General features: G+C 54.5%; 3 protein-coding genes across 25 annotated transcripts; 2 read left to right on the forward strand and 1 right to left on the reverse strand.

Moving 5' to 3' along the window:
- The first annotated feature begins 564 nt into the window (after positions 1-564).
- On the forward strand, positions 565-5,965 carry PBX2 (PBX homeobox 2). Of its 4 annotated transcripts, none has more exons than XM_078000399.1 (10): positions 565-594; positions 879-1,027; positions 1,917-1,990; positions 2,208-2,455; positions 2,547-2,737; positions 2,920-3,055; positions 3,300-3,453; positions 3,809-3,897; positions 4,018-4,104; positions 4,238-5,965. In XM_078000399.1, exons 2-10 carry the CDS (start codon positions 987-989, stop codon positions 4,328-4,330), a joined length of 1,113 nt encoding a protein of 370 aa, XP_077856525.1. In that variant the 5' UTR covers positions 565-594; positions 879-986; the 3' UTR covers positions 4,331-5,965. The 4 variants fall into 4 exon arrangements, with proteins under 4 accessions (XP_077856525.1, XP_077856523.1, XP_077856524.1 ...); XM_078000397.1 differs by having other exon boundaries at positions 565-591; positions 841-1,027; XM_078000398.1 differs by having other exon boundaries at positions 569-1,027; positions 2,920-3,118; positions 3,809-3,902; positions 3,999-4,104.
- On the forward strand, positions 5,001-10,011 carry AGER (advanced glycosylation end-product specific receptor). 20 transcript variants are annotated; one of them, XM_077998945.1, is made up of 12 exons: positions 5,001-5,480; positions 6,346-6,530; positions 6,714-6,820; positions 6,951-7,143; positions 7,311-7,375; positions 7,489-7,576; positions 7,667-7,849; positions 7,992-8,122; positions 8,302-8,443; positions 9,046-9,072; positions 9,519-9,645; positions 9,756-10,011. In XM_077998945.1, exons 2-12 carry the CDS (start codon positions 6,386-6,388, stop codon positions 9,850-9,852), a joined length of 1,305 nt encoding a protein of 434 aa, XP_077855071.1. In that variant the 5' UTR covers positions 5,001-5,480; positions 6,346-6,385; the 3' UTR covers positions 9,853-10,011.
- A 265-nt stretch (positions 10,012-10,276) lies between these two features.
- RNF5 (ring finger protein 5) lies at positions 10,277-12,508 on the reverse strand. Its single transcript, NM_001205116.1, has 6 exons — positions 12,355-12,508; positions 11,436-11,454; positions 11,232-11,344; positions 11,064-11,118; positions 10,869-10,986; positions 10,277-10,766 (listed from the first exon to the last, which is right to left on the reverse strand). The coding sequence occupies exons 1-6, from the start codon at positions 12,492-12,494 to the stop codon at positions 10,669-10,671; spliced, it is 543 nt and encodes a 180-aa protein (NP_001192045.1). The 5' UTR covers positions 12,495-12,508; the 3' UTR covers positions 10,277-10,668.
- Positions 12,509-13,667: the final 1,159 nt, after the last annotated feature.

Consider the following 13,667-nt stretch of genomic DNA (forward strand, 5'->3'; position numbering starts at 1 on the left):
AGGTGAGGCCAGAGGCCGCCTCTCTCCCCAGTCTGGCCAGAGGCCAGCTCCCCTCCCTGGCTGGTTAATTACTGGCTCATTAAGCAGCGGCTGGAGACCTCCCTAATTATCTCCCCCAGCCCCCCTCTCCTGGTTTTAATTAAGTAGAACAGGGAGGGGAGTCATTAGAACAAGAAATATGAACTGAGCTGTCGGTGAACCCAGGCATTCCAGCGGCGTGAGTCCACATCGCCTAGATCCCTGATTCAGGACCCAGGTGGCAGATCCCCGCAGCCGCCAACACGCCCCCACTCCCAGGCCGCGGAAGTCCAGCCAGGGGGCTTTCCCATATTTTTCAGATGGCCCGTCTCCTCCCCTCAGCCCCTCTTCCCTCTCCCCTCCTCCACTCGGTCTCAGTTCCTCTGTTTCTGTGTCTCTCTCTCCGCCCCCAGCTCCTCCCTGTTCCTCCTCTCTTCTCCCCTCCTCTTCCTCCCCGGCTCCCCTCCCCCAGCCTCCCTCCCTCGCTCCCCCCCTTCTCCCTCCTCCCTCCTCCCTCTCTCTCACACACACCCCCGCTTGGGCCTCCTCTCTCTCTCCGGCTCCATTTTCTCCGCCGCCGGGGGCCGGGGTCTCCTGTGGGGGGCCCAGCCGGTACCCCAGGTCTCCCTTCAGTGCCGGGGTGAACCCCCGGGGGAGCCGGGAGCCGGGGGCAGACGGGCGGGGGTTGGGGCGGAGGGAGCAGCGGCCCCAGCGAGTTTGGGGGGAGAAGTAACCAGGCGGGGGGGAGGGGCGGAGCAGGGAGGGGGCCTCAGGGCCCCCCCCCAGCTATGGACGAGCGGCTACTGGGGCCGCCCCCTCCAGGCGGGGGCCGGGGGGGCCTGGGATTGGTGGGTGGGGAGCCTGGGGGCCCTGGCGAGCCTCCCGGTGGCGGAGACCCCGGTGGGGGTAGCGGGGGGGTCCCGGGAGGCCGAGGGAAGCAAGACATCGGGGACATTCTGCAGCAGATAATGACCATCACCGACCAGAGCCTGGACGAGGCCCAGGCCAAGTGAGTGCCCCCACCCCGGGACCCCACACAGACCCAGCAAACCCCGTTCACATGCTTTGAATCTACTGGGAGCCCCCCAACTCCAGGGCCCTCTTCCAGGATCCAACAGCTCTCTTCTCTCATTCCTGGGAGCCCCTAGAAAAGTGATCCCTCTCAAACCTCCCTTCACCCCCAGGCCTTGAAACCTTCACAGAGGGAACCCCAGGTGGCCCCGCTCCCCACTCCTAACCTTTTGCTGACCCCCACACTCCCCTGGAACAGCCCCATCTCCGGGAGCCCCCTCTGGCTCCCAGACTCAGAAACTGTTCTTGGGCTATGTTATCTTCTTCCCTAACTCTCCACCCAGCCCCTTCATTCTGTCCAGATGTGGAGACCTCCACACCCTCTCCAGAGCCCCTAAAGCTCCTCTCCACGGCTCAGCCAGACACTAGGTGCATCAAAGCCTCCCACCTGCTCAGCCCCAGGACCCCTTCACACACACAACACTGATGTCCCCAGTTAGCTCGGCACCCCCAGTCCCGCTCTGCCACCTCAAACTCCGACTCTTCTCAACCCCAGCCTCAGTCTCTCTACCTCTGAAACCTACCAAGTCACTTTCCTTTCTCCATCCACTCCCAAATTCCTCCTCATACTTTTCTAGACCATCTCCCAAAGCCCCCGGCCTTTAGCCTGCTGCCTGCATCTTCCCTGTGTCACCCTGAAGCCGAGCAGCTTCCCCATGCTCTGGGAGCTGATCTTTTCCCAAGAACTCCCCTCCCCAACTCCATTCCACCCCCAATCCGCTTCCTCCCTCTGCAGATTGACCCTCCTCCCTCCTTGTTCTCAGGCCCCCTGCTCTGTTTCTCTAGCTCCTCAACTTTTCTCTTTCCCCACTCCCACTCCTCCCAAGGAAACACGCCCTAAACTGCCACCGAATGAAGCCTGCTCTCTTTAGCGTCCTGTGTGAAATCAAGGAGAAAACCGGTATGTGGGCCCTCCTCTGGTTGCTCAACTCTGGGGACACAAATCTGTTCATTATAGGGCTAGAGTGTGACAGCTTGGGGGCCTGAGGAAAGTGAGGAGTCAGGGGCACTGGGGAAGGAACCAAAGCCTGGGAACTTGGCTCTCCAGGAAGCACCAGGAGGACTGAGCACTGGGTATGGGGTCCCTGGGTCCTTAAGTCCACTCGCCTGCATGCTAGGCCTCAGCATTCGGAGCTCCCAGGAGGAGGAGCCGGTGGACCCACAGCTGATGCGCTTGGACAACATGCTTCTGGCAGAGGGTGTGGCTGGGCCCGAGAAAGGGGGCGGCTCAGCAGCAGCAGCTGCAGCCGCTGCAGCCTCTGGGGGCGGCGTGTCCCCTGACAACTCCATCGAACACTCGGACTATCGCAGCAAACTTGCCCAGATCCGTCACATATACCACTCGGAGCTGGAGAAGTATGAGCAGGTAAGGAGAGGAGGGTGGAGGGAAGGGCTCTTGCAGGGGAATCCCATGGCCAAAGGGCTCCTTCTCAGCAGCCCACTGGCCCCCACTACAGGCATGTAATGAGTTCACAACCCATGTCATGAACCTGCTGAGGGAGCAGAGCCGCACCAGGCCCGTGGCCCCCAAAGAGATGGAACGCATGGTGAGCATCATCCATCGAAAGTTCAGCGCCATCCAGATGCAGCTCAAGCAGAGCACCTGTGAGGCTGTCATGATCCTGCGTTCCCGTTTCCTGGACGCCAGGTGGGCCCAGGGACCCGAGCTGGCCCCCAGCACTGGGCTCCTTCCCATTCCTCTCCAAGACCCTTAGCTGCCATGCTGCACAACGTGGTACTCCATGACAATGGTGACTCTGGGGTCATGCCATGTAACAGCCCTGCCAGGACACCAACACCCTCCTCACCGCTCTTCTCCCTTCTCTGTAGACGAAAGCGCCGTAACTTCAGCAAACAGGCCACTGAGGTCCTCAATGAGTATTTCTACTCCCACCTGAGTAACCCATATCCCAGTGAGGAGGCCAAGGAGGAGCTTGCCAAGAAGTGTGGCATCACCGTGTCTCAGGTATTATGGAGGTTTCGGGAGGAGTTGTCAGGCAAAATGCACGCATCTCAGCTAGGTGCAGTGGTGTGTTCCTGTAATCCCAGCTACTAGGGAAGCTGAAGTGGGAGGATCACTTGAGTTGGAGACCAGCCTGGGCAACAGCATAGTGAGACCAGAAGAAAAAAAAATGCTGTCACTCACATCTTATTCAGTGAAGGGCTTCGGAGGCAAATGTTTCTACCCGACCCTCCTTTCTGCCCCACAGGTCTCCAACTGGTTTGGCAACAAGAGGATTCGCTATAAGAAAAACATCGGAAAGTTCCAAGAGGAGGCAAACATCTATGCTGTCAAGACCGCCGTGTCAGTCACCCAGGGGGGCCACAGCCGCACCAGCTCCCCGACACCCCCTTCCTCTGCAGGTGGATCCTACTGTCACCCCGGCTGACTGTTTTGCACACTTCCTGCTTTTGTTCCCACTTCCTACCTAGGCAAGATCATAGCAGAGAGGGGGCCTTTTGGGGTGACAGGGACCAAGCTGAGATAGGCTGGAGATGTCAAGGGACAGAGGCCACTCCAGTGAACTTAGTTCTGCCTTTCTTCCCACGGGTGGCCATGGGAGGCTAAGGAACAGCCTGCTCTTTCTGCGTGTTGCAGTGTTGTTTTGTGGATAATTGGAGTATAGTAGCACGTCCCCACAAGAGCTGAGAGTTGTGGTTCATCCCCTTTCTACCATCACGGGCTCTATTACACTCTTCCCTCTCTGCCCCCCACAAGGCTCTGGCGGCTCTTTCAATCTCTCAGGATCTGGAGACATGTTTCTGGGGATGCCTGGGCTCAACGGAGATTCCTATTCTGCTTCCCAGGTCAGATGCCCATCTCCTCTCCAGTAGGGCTTTCCCCAACTCCATTTCCCCTACTTGAGGATCCAAGACCTCTTTCCTCTGAGTTCTCTTCACTGTCACACCTTCCTCCGCTGCCTGCAGGTGGAGTCACTCCGACACTCGATGGGGCCAGGGGGCTATGGGGAGAACCTCGGGGGAGGCCAGATGTACAGCCCACGGGAAATGAGGGTGAGTGGATCCTGAAGCCCCTCTCCGTCCAGTTCTCGCAGGACAGAGGGGCATTCTCCCTAGTAATGTTGTGCCCACACAGGACTCCCGGGGCCTTGTCTGTTTTCTATACTCTGTCTTTCTCTTCTTCCAGGCAAATGGCAGCTGGCAGGAGGCTGTGACCCCCTCTTCAGTGACATCCCCAACGGAGGGACCAGGGAGCGTTCACTCTGACACCTCCAACTGATCTTGCCCCTCAGGGTCACAGGGGTGGGGGCTCTCACAAGGCGACTCTTGAAGAGGACACAGGCTTCCAGAGGACAAACCCCAAATACAGGAGAAGCACAAGACAGAGAAGGGCCAATGGGGTCATCCCCTCCCTAACTAGACTCTCTGTGCTGGGGGTGCTAATTACATGGCAGGAAGAATGGGGCCTCTAAGGGGAATGTGGGGTCTGTCTCCCCCTTTTTTCCATCTTTTTCCTCTCTCGCTTTCTTTCTTACACAGAAACATACATATACCCAGAAACCTATCTCTCAGACCCCTTTTTCTCCTGTCTTCCCCTCTCTCCCTCTCCCACACCTCACACACATACTCCCACTTGCAACTATTCTGTTTCTGTCTCTGGGCTCCCCCACTTTCCCTTCCCCACCCCACTTATATGTTCTGGAATCTGTGGAGACGCCAGCCCTGCCCAACCAGAGATGCCAAAAATGGGGACATGACTTCTGGACAGAGGACATGGGCCACGCCCCCATGCATCCCCACCCCCGCCCCTCCAGACGGCTTACTTACCTCATACGCAGCTCATCTTAAACCAATAGAATCGCTCGGTGGACGAGAGTGTCTGACTCAGATATCTACCTCGGAGGGAGTTTCTGCTACTTTAGGGAATTATTGACTGGGCTTTGGGGTTGAACTTTTTTTTTTTTTTTTTTTAAAGAAAGAAAAAGAAACCCTGGAATCCATCTGTTTTTTTTGTTGTTGTTGTTTTTGGTGGTGGTGGTGGTTCTTAATTTTTAATTTAGTTTGGGGAAGTAGCTTTTTTTTTATAAATATGTTGATTTCTTGTCTTTTTTTTTTTTAATTTCTTACTTTCCCATATTAGGGGTGATAGCCAAAGGGGTCCTGGTAAGAGAAAGGGGGGACAAACAGAACTGGTGAAGAGGCCCCCCTGGTCCAGGCCTGTCCATCAGGAAGTAAATTTTACAGGGCACCAAGCTTTGCCCCCTAAAATCACTTACGTGTTCTTTGCTCATGCAGGCAGTTTCTGCCGCATTTGGTGTGGAGGCAGTGAAGGGCTTGCCCTGCTGGCCTCTCATCCCCCTTCTTCCCACAAACCTTGGGCAGGGCTGGACTCAGTAATTTTGAGGAAATCGAAGATGCCATCTTCCCCTGTGAGTGACATGTCTTTAATTTTTTTAAAAAAAACTACTATTTGAAAATTGGAGGGGGAAGAATGGGAAGGGAGTTATTGCCAAATATGTTAAATATGGGTTGGGGTGCTTGTATATGTATCTTCCTCAATTTCCCCAGAAATGAGGTATCTTTTTGTCACACCAAAATCAAGTGGTAGGGAGAGGGAGGAGGTTGCAAAAAGCCAGGTGTGGGGGAAAAGTAAAATCAACACTGTCCCATCCTCAGCCCTAAACCCTACCATCTGATCCCCTCAGACATTCTCAGGATTTTGCAAGACTGTCAGAGTGGGGAACCCCTCCCATTAAAGATCTGGGCAGGACTGGGGACAGGTTGGAAGTGTGATGGGTGGGGGGGTGGGAGGCATGGGCTGGGGGCAGTTCTCTCCTCACTTGTAAACTTGTGTAGTTTCACAGAAAAAAAACAAAATGCAGTTTTAAATAAAGAAGTTTCTTTTTTTCCTGGGTTTAGTTGAGAATTTTTTTCAAAAAACATGAGAAACCCCAGAAAAAAAAAATATGTTTTCTTTCACGAAGCTCCAAACAGGTTTCTCTCCTGTCCCCCAGCCTTGCCTTCACGATGCAGTCCCAATTGCACCCTTGCAAACAACAGTCTGGCCTGAACCCTATTGATGCAACCTTGCCCAGTCAACATGGGGCTCCAGTGGGTCACCAGGCAGCCCTGATGGACTGATGGAATAAATAGGATAGGGGGCTCTGAGGGAATGAGACCCTAGAGGGTACACTCCCCATCCCCCAGGGAAATGACTGTGCCCAGAGGCTGGTAGTGCCCAGGGGTGGGGTGATAATTATTTCTCTAGTACCTGAAGGACTCTTGTCCCAAAAGCATGAATTCCTAGCATTCCCTGTGACAAGATGACTGAAAGATGGGGGCTGGAGAGAGGGTACAGGCCCCACCTAGGGCGGAGGCCACAGCGCGGAGAGGGGCAGACAGAGCTATGAGCCTGGAAGGAAGCAGGATGGCAGCCGGAGCAGCAGTTGGAGCCTGGGTGCTGGTCCTCAGTCTGTGGGGTGAGCCACTCCCCCCACCCCACTGACCCTTCCTGCAGAAAGCACTTGAACCCCATACCCCAATTGCCCTAGAACTTTTCCCAGAACCCAGGGAACTGCTTTTCAAGGTCCCTCACGCACCCTGTTCAAATTTTGTTAGCCCTCATTACCTTCCTGCCCCTCTACCACGGTGCTGTCTCCCAGGGGCAGTAGTAGGTGCTCAAAACATCACAGCCCGGATCGGTGAGCCACTGGTGCTGAAGTGTAAGGGGGCCCCCAAGAAACCACCCCAGCAGCTGGAATGGAAACTGGTAAGTGGGGATCCTGTTGCAGCTTCCCAACTTCCAGGGAGACCAGCAATGATTCGGATCCCTGTCACTCTGCCTCACAGTACTTTCCCAAAGGCCTTGCACTGTTTAGGCCCTGCTTCTCTGCTTCTAGAATACAGGCCGGACAGAAGCTTGGAAGGTCCTATCTCCCCAGGGAGGCCCCTGGGATAGTGTGGCTCGTGTCCTTCCCAACGGCTCCCTCTTCCTTCCGGCTGTCGGGATCCAGGATGAGGGGATTTTCCGGTGCCAGGCAATGAACAGGAATGGAAAGGAGACCAAGTCCAACTACCGAGTCCGTGTCTACCGTAAGAATTCCAGGGCCTTCTCCAAGGCCCCCTCTCTTATCTCAGAAAAAGCCTTCAACCCTAGCCTTGGCCCATGAGGGCCTCTGACTTCTACTGGCCCCATTTCCACACACACAGTTTGAGAACCTTCACAATTACAGCCTCTGATTGGATTTTTCCTCCTTCAGAGATTCCTGGGAAGCCGGAAATTATAGATTCTGCCTCTGAACTCACGGCTGGTGTTCCCAATAAGGTAGTGAAAGAAAGGAGAAGTAGAAAATGGTCCTGTGAACAGGAGGCGAGTGTGTGTGGGTGTGTGGCATCTCTCATTTTCAAAGGATTCTGAGGTCACCACTCTTTCCCCAGGTGGGGACATGTGTGTCAGAGGGAAGCTACCCTGCAGGGACTCTTAGCTGGCACTTGGATGGGAAGCCCCTGGTGCCTAATGAGAAGGGTGAGTCCAAAGGTGCCCCCCAAGCTGCCTTCTCCCTGATCTCACTCCCACACCCACCCTGGGATAATTTGTCTTATCCTCCTACCATAGGAGTATCTATGAAGGAAGAGACCAGGAGACACCCTGAGACGGGGCTCTTCACACTGCAGTCGGAGCTAATGGTGACCCCAGCCCGGGGAGGAAATCCCCATCCCACCTTCTCCTGTAGCTTCAGCCCAGGCCTTCCCCGACGCCGGGCCTTGCACACAGCCCCTATCCAGCCCCGTGTCTGGGGTGAGCAGAGGTGGGGAGGGCTCCAAGCTCATGTGAGTGCATTCTGAAAGTCGGACCCTTAGGGAAAGAGGGAGTCAAGCCCATGGCCACTGGGATCACTCACAAGTGTAACTCTCCACCTCATAACCCTTCCAACTCCCAGAGCCTGTGCCTCTGGAGGAGGTCCAATTGGTGGTAGAGCCAGAAGGTGGAGCAGTAGCTCCTGGTGGAACCGTAACCCTGACCTGTGAAGTCCCTGCCCAGCCCTCTCCTCAAATCCACTGGATGAAGGATGTGAGTGACCTGGAGAGAGGGGCTGGGAGGTAGTGTGAACCATAACTAGCAACAGGGAGGGCAGAGGGCTAACGAGGGAAAGGCAGGCTAGGAGCTGAGGAGGAAGAGAGGGTATTTGAAGATGTGGAGACAAAAAGACAAGAGTTTTGAAATAGTCTCCTCTCCCCTTCCCCCACCAGGGTGTGCCCTTACCCCTTTCCCCCAGCCCTGTGCTGATCCTCCCTGAGATAGGGCTTCAGGACCAGGGAACCTACAGGTGTGTGGCCACCCATCCCAGCCACGGGCCCCAGGAAAGCCGTGCTGTCAGCATCAGCATCATCGGTGAGACCTCTCTCCAAGCCCTACAGACCCTGGGGCTAGGGTGCAGGATAGCACAGGCTCTAATTTCCTGCCCCATTCTGGCCTTACCCCCAAGAACCAGCCCACCTCTCCCTCCGTGCACCCACACCCAAACCTCCCCTGCCCCACCCAAATTCTGCCAAGAGAGCAGCCAAGCCTCTCCCTTCTTCCCTCTGAACTAAAAAAAGGGAAAGACGGCTGGGCACAGTGGCTCACGCCTGTAATCCCAACACTTTGGGAGGCTGAGGCCGGTGGATCACCTGAGGTTGGGAGTTCGAGACCAGTCTGACCAACATGGAGAAACCCCATTTCTACTAAAAATACAAAATTAGCCAGTTGTGGTGGCACGCGCCTGTAATCCCAGCTACTCGGGAGGCTGAGACAGGAAAATCACTTGAACCCGGGAGGCGTTAAGTTGCGGTGAGCCAAGATCCTGCCATTGCATGCCAGCCTGGGCAACAAGAGCGAAACTCCATCTCAAAAAAAAAAAAAAGAAAGGGAAAGACTCCACTGGAGCTCCCACTAAATAACCCTCTCTCAACCCGAAGTCTTCCTTTCTGACTGGATCCAACTTTGTCTTCCAGAACCAGGCGAGGAGGGGCCAACTGCAGGTGAGGGGTTCGATAAAGTCAGGGAAGCAGAAGATAGCCCCCAACACATGTGACTGCGGGGATGGTCAACAAGAAAGGAATGGTGGCCGGGCGCGGTGGCTCAAGCCTGTAATCCCAGCACTTTGGGAGGCCGAGATGGGTGGATCACGAGGTCAGGAGATCGAGACCATCCTGGCTAACACAGTGAAACCCCATCTCTACCAAAAAAAAATACAAAAAACTAGCTGGGCGACGTGGCGGGCGCCTGTAGTCCCAGCTACTCGGGAGGCTGAGGCAGGAGAATGGTGTAAACCCGGGAGGCGGAGCTTGCAGTGAGCTGAGATCCGGCCACTGCACTCCAGCCTGGGCAACAGAGCCAGACTCCATCTCAAAAAAAAAAAAAAAAAAAAAGAAAGGAATGGTGAGTGGTGGGGGCTGTGCTCTCAATTTTCCCTGTCTCCCTACAGGCTCTGTGGGAGGATCAGGGCCAGGAACTCTAGCCCTGGCCCTGGGGATCCTGGGAGGCCTGGGGACAGCCGCTCTGCTCATTGGGGTCATCTTGTGGCAAAGGCGGCGACGCCAAGGAGAGGAGAGGTGAGTGGAGAAAGCCAGACTCCTCAGACCTAGGGCTTCCAGGCAGCAAGTGAAGAGGGGTGGGGGGTGGAACGACAACGTGCAGCATTCTCCACAATCTTCCTCCTCAGGAAGGCCTCAGAAAACCAGGAGGAAGAGGAGGAGCGTGCAGAGCTGAATCAGTCGGAGGAACCTGAGGCAGGCGAGAGTGGTACTGGAGGGCCTTGAGGGGCCCACAGAGAGATCCCATCCACCAGCTCCCTTTTCTTTTTCCCTTAAACTGTTCTGGCCCCAGACCAACTCTCTCCTGTATAACCCCACCTTGCCAAACTTTCTTCTACAACCAGAGCCCCCCACAATGATGAGTAAACACCTGACACATCTTGCTCTCGTGTGTCTGTGTATATGTGTGTGAGACACAACCTCACCCCTACACCCTTGAGGGCCCTGAAGGAAAGGGACTCACCCCCACACTTCCCCCACACTGCACCAAACATCTACTCAAGTTGGGGAGAAGATGCTTCTGTCAAGAGAGGGAGGGAGGAAGGTGGGGGGCAAACTTGGGAAGAGATCCCATCAACACATTTCACCTTTTTTATTGAATTTGTATTAAAGGAGGTAGTAAGGGGGAGGAAGCACTTAAGAATCAGAACCCATATTAGACTCTGGGGAGTGAAAAATTAAATTAAATCAATAAGATGGGAGTGGGGGAAGAGTCAGAGGGAGCTTTGCCCCCCTTTCAAGATCAAATCAAGAAATCAGGGAAAGCAAAGACTTAGAAGAGAAGAAAGACATTCTCTCAATCCATCCTCCTTCCCCAGGGCAGAGAATTATAATGTTACTGAGTGAGCTTCTGAGCAGAAGGCTCTCCCATCTATGCACAGACTTCACTCCTCCTCCCCAAGCTTTCCTGGAGAATGTCCAGGGCTGGCCTTAGCCAACAGAAATAGAGAGGTCAAGGGGATCCATGAGTAAGGAAGGGTCAGCAGGGACCCCCAATACTGATTCTCCTCTGGCTGGAGGTGGGCAGGAAGGAGACATAGCTCAAATACTGAGCAGCCAAAAAAAGAAGAAGATGGCGAGAAACAGGAAGAGGGAATCCTGCCAGCTGGAGGCCGGGTGACCCTGTCCCAGATCCACACCTGTGGGAGAGAGGAAAGCTGTGGAAGCGTATGCTTCTAGGCTGGGAGGGGGCCTGAGGGGATTCACAGGGCTCCCTGATGGGAGCTGAATGTGACTCTTACCTGTACCCCGGCGGAAAGGCTCATGGGCATTGAAGACGGTGGTGAAAAAGCCAAAGGGAAAAGCACCAACACCAAATGAGAAGTGGAAGCCCCCAGTATCACCAAATGGCTGGAATGCCTAGGGAGGTAGAAAAAGTCAGATGGGAAGCCGGAAAACCTGTCAAGGAAGGGACACAACTGGACAGGAAGACTCACCCCTCTGCTCTCTGGAGCTGGTCTCTGGCCCTGGGGGCGGGGTGGAGTTTTTAATCTGAGGAAGAGGAGAGAGAAAGTTAACAGAGAATTTTCTCCTGTCATCTTCCACACCGTTTTCCAAGGGCAGAAGCCTTCAATCTTCCCTGAGCAACACCTCCAGTCTCTCACCTGGGATCCTGGGGCTTTTGGCTCCCTCGCCCATAAAGCGGGACAACCTTCTCTCTGCTGATCCCAGCTTTACATACTGGACACTCTTGCCGCTCTGGCCTTGTCTCCAGCCACTGGGGAGAAAAAAAGTGGTTTCCAGTATACAAGAGGGTCTTCCAGCTCCTCAGACCTCCCCATTTCCCTCTTCATCTCCCGAGTACGCACCTGATGAAGACATGGCCAACTGGATGGGGGAGGAAAAAAAAAGTCAAACTAGCTACAGAAAAGAGAGACACAGACCCCCAGACTTCACAGAATCCCATCTCACTCCTCTTTCCAGGCAACCTGCTGTTGCTTTTCAGATTTTCTGCAACCTCTACCATGCCAGCCAACTTGGCCTTCCTGCTTGTCTGATCTTCCAACATCTAAAGCTCTGTCCATCCTCAACACACTCAACCCTCTCCTTTCTCCTCTCCCCAACAAACACGTACAAATTTTCGTGCCCTCTCTTTTCTGCCTTTCAAGTTAATTTCTAATTCCCTTTAGCCACCTCTTTCCGGGTTTCCGCTTTTCAACCCCAACCCCATCACTCCAAACCAAACCCCTTTACTAGCACATTCTCCCATTACTCCTTTTCCTCACTTTCAAGCTCAATAATGTCCCTGTCTTTACGACCCTTTAACCTTTCAAGTCTGCCTCTCCACAGTGCCTTCGTACCAGCCCCCTCCCAGATCTCATCTGAATGTGATCCATATTTCCTGGTTCTCCCCGACTCAACTGATGCGTGCCTCCCCTTAACCTCTGTGTCTCATCTGTTTCCACCTGCACAGCTAAGACCCGTCGCTTCTCTGGGGTAAGGTGGCTCGGGTCTCACATTGTCCCGCCACTCCCCGCCCCACCTCCTCTTCTCAGCACATCACATGCCCCCGCTCCTGGTTCCTAAGACCTTTCTTTCCACAGATCTCGACCGTAGAGACATTATACTCCCACCCACACATACCAGCAAAGTCGTATGTCTCCTGTCGGGCCTCACCTATGGGAACGTGCCCTCCGATTATCTGTATGACTGTATGATTATTCGCTCCTAGCCTCCCCAGTATATAAGCGAGACCCACCGCCTTCCGCCCCTCTCCTCGATTCTCACCAGTACAGGTGGCCACACACACTGACCACAGCTTCCCGAGCAGTCTCCAAACATATATTACATTCGAAGGTCGCGCCCGCCCCGCCCCGCTCGCGATTTGGCCCTTCGGGGCCCCCGTCCTCCTCCTCCGCTGCTGCCATGGCCGGTTTTGTTTCGCCCCACGTACCCTTCAGTCCCCCCAAATACACATACACACGCCCCAACAAACCAGAAACCACCTCCTGCCCAGGATCGTTGGGCAGGCGTGAAGGTTTCCTAATCACTATTGGTCTGAATGCCTGCCAATCACAAAGAATTCAAAAGAAAGGATTGGCCCAAAGAGTAGGGGCGGGAAAAGGTTCGTGTGGTCCTGCCTTCGCACAATGGCTATTGGCTGATACGGCCTAAGTCAATGTGCAATGCCAAGGGATTGGTAATAACTCGCTACACCCTGTCGCCTGGCCGCGGAGGGCTTTATTCGTCTGAGTAGTTGTCAGTCATAACCAAAGCCAGAAGCAATTTGCTCGGGACTACCTATAGACCTCGCCCACTATAAGCCCCTTTCTTTCCTTCGCTTCCTCTTTCTGAGAATGTCCGGATTGCTATTGGACTTTGGAGCGTATGGTTCCAAAGCAACTCATTGGCTAGAACTTGACGGAAAATGGTGGTTAGGTAAAACGCGCCTGCGCAGCACGCGGCGGGACGGGGGTGGGCCAATCGCGTGAGGGTTGAACCTTATCTTGTTCCACCTCTTCACCCCTATCTTGTCGCTATGGTGACTGCTCTACAATTGGCGAGGCTTGCAGTTCAAAGTCCTCGGCTCGCTTCATCCGGGTCCTTCAGCTGTGGACTTTCTGCTGATTGGGCCTTTTCCTTTTCCCCTGATTGGCCGACATCGGGAAAGACGGCGAAGAGCTAGGGAAAGAGGGAAAACACTAGGGTCGCAGGGTTCAAAATGGCTCCAACCTCCTGTGGTGACGTAGAGAGCAGAACTTGGGTCTGCCCCTCGCTTTTAGTTAAGGGAGCAGAACTGGGATTAGCCCGACGTTTGGATAGTACGAACATCGATCTGCGGAGCTGGTGTTAACTCATTCGGCTGGACGACTCAGCCCTCCCCACTTTAGGTGATTTACAGAGCAAAACTGAACTAAAGGCCCACTCCTTTCTTAATGTTGTACACAGAGTAGAACAGGATTGACTTAAACTCCGTTTTAAACCTTCAGAGCAGAAAAGCTCTGGGCTCACCCTCTTTGTGACTGGTGCAGAAGAGGCACGGCCCGCCCCTTTTAAGGAGACCCACGGGGGGTCTCCTTAAGACCCGCCCTTTCCTCCTT

The sequence above is a fragment of the Macaca mulatta genome, chromosome 4 (genome assembly GCF_049350105.2).
Source record: "Macaca mulatta isolate MMU2019108-1 chromosome 4, T2T-MMU8v2.0, whole genome shotgun sequence".
Classification (NCBI taxonomy): Eukaryota; Metazoa; Chordata; class Mammalia; order Primates; family Cercopithecidae; genus Macaca; species Macaca mulatta.

What these genes read in the sequence shown, in the direction of transcription:
- AGER (XM_077998945.1), top strand. Translation starts at nt 6,386, where the DNA reads ATGGGGGCTGGAGAGAGGGTACAGGCCCCACCTAGGGCGGAGGCCACA. An exon ending in AAATCCACTGGATGAAGGAT is followed by an intron (nt 8,123 to 8,301) that starts GTGAGTGACCTG and finishes TTCCCCCACCAG; the next exon opens with GGTGTGCCCTTACCCCTTTC. An exon ending in CGAGGAGGGGCCAACTGCAG is followed by an intron (nt 9,073 to 9,518) that starts GTGAGGGGTTCG and finishes GTCTCCCTACAG; the next exon opens with GCTCTGTGGGAGGATCAGGG.
- PBX2 (XM_078000398.1), top strand. Translation starts at nt 807, where the DNA reads ATGGACGAGCGGCTACTGGGGCCGCCCCCTCCAGGCGGGGGCCGGGGG. An exon ending in AGCTGGAGAAGTATGAGCAG is followed by an intron (nt 2,456 to 2,546) that starts GTAAGGAGAGGA and finishes CCCCCACTACAG; the next exon opens with GCATGTAATGAGTTCACAAC. An exon ending in GACACCCCCTTCCTCTGCAG is followed by an intron (nt 3,454 to 3,808) that starts GTGGATCCTACT and finishes GCCCCCCACAAG; the next exon opens with GCTCTGGCGGCTCTTTCAAT.
- RNF5 (NM_001205116.1), bottom strand. Translation starts at nt 12,494, where the DNA reads ATGGCAGCAGCGGAGGAGGAGGACGGGGGCCCCGAAGGGCCAAATCGC. An exon ending in CAGCTCCAGAGAGCAGAGGG is followed by an intron (nt 10,987 to 11,063) that starts GTGAGTCTTCCT and finishes CTACCTCCCTAG; the next exon opens with GCATTCCAGCCATTTGGTGA. An exon ending in GCCTTTCCGCCGGGGTACAG is followed by an intron (nt 10,767 to 10,868) that starts GTAAGAGTCACA and finishes TCTCTCCCACAG; the next exon opens with GTGTGGATCTGGGACAGGGT.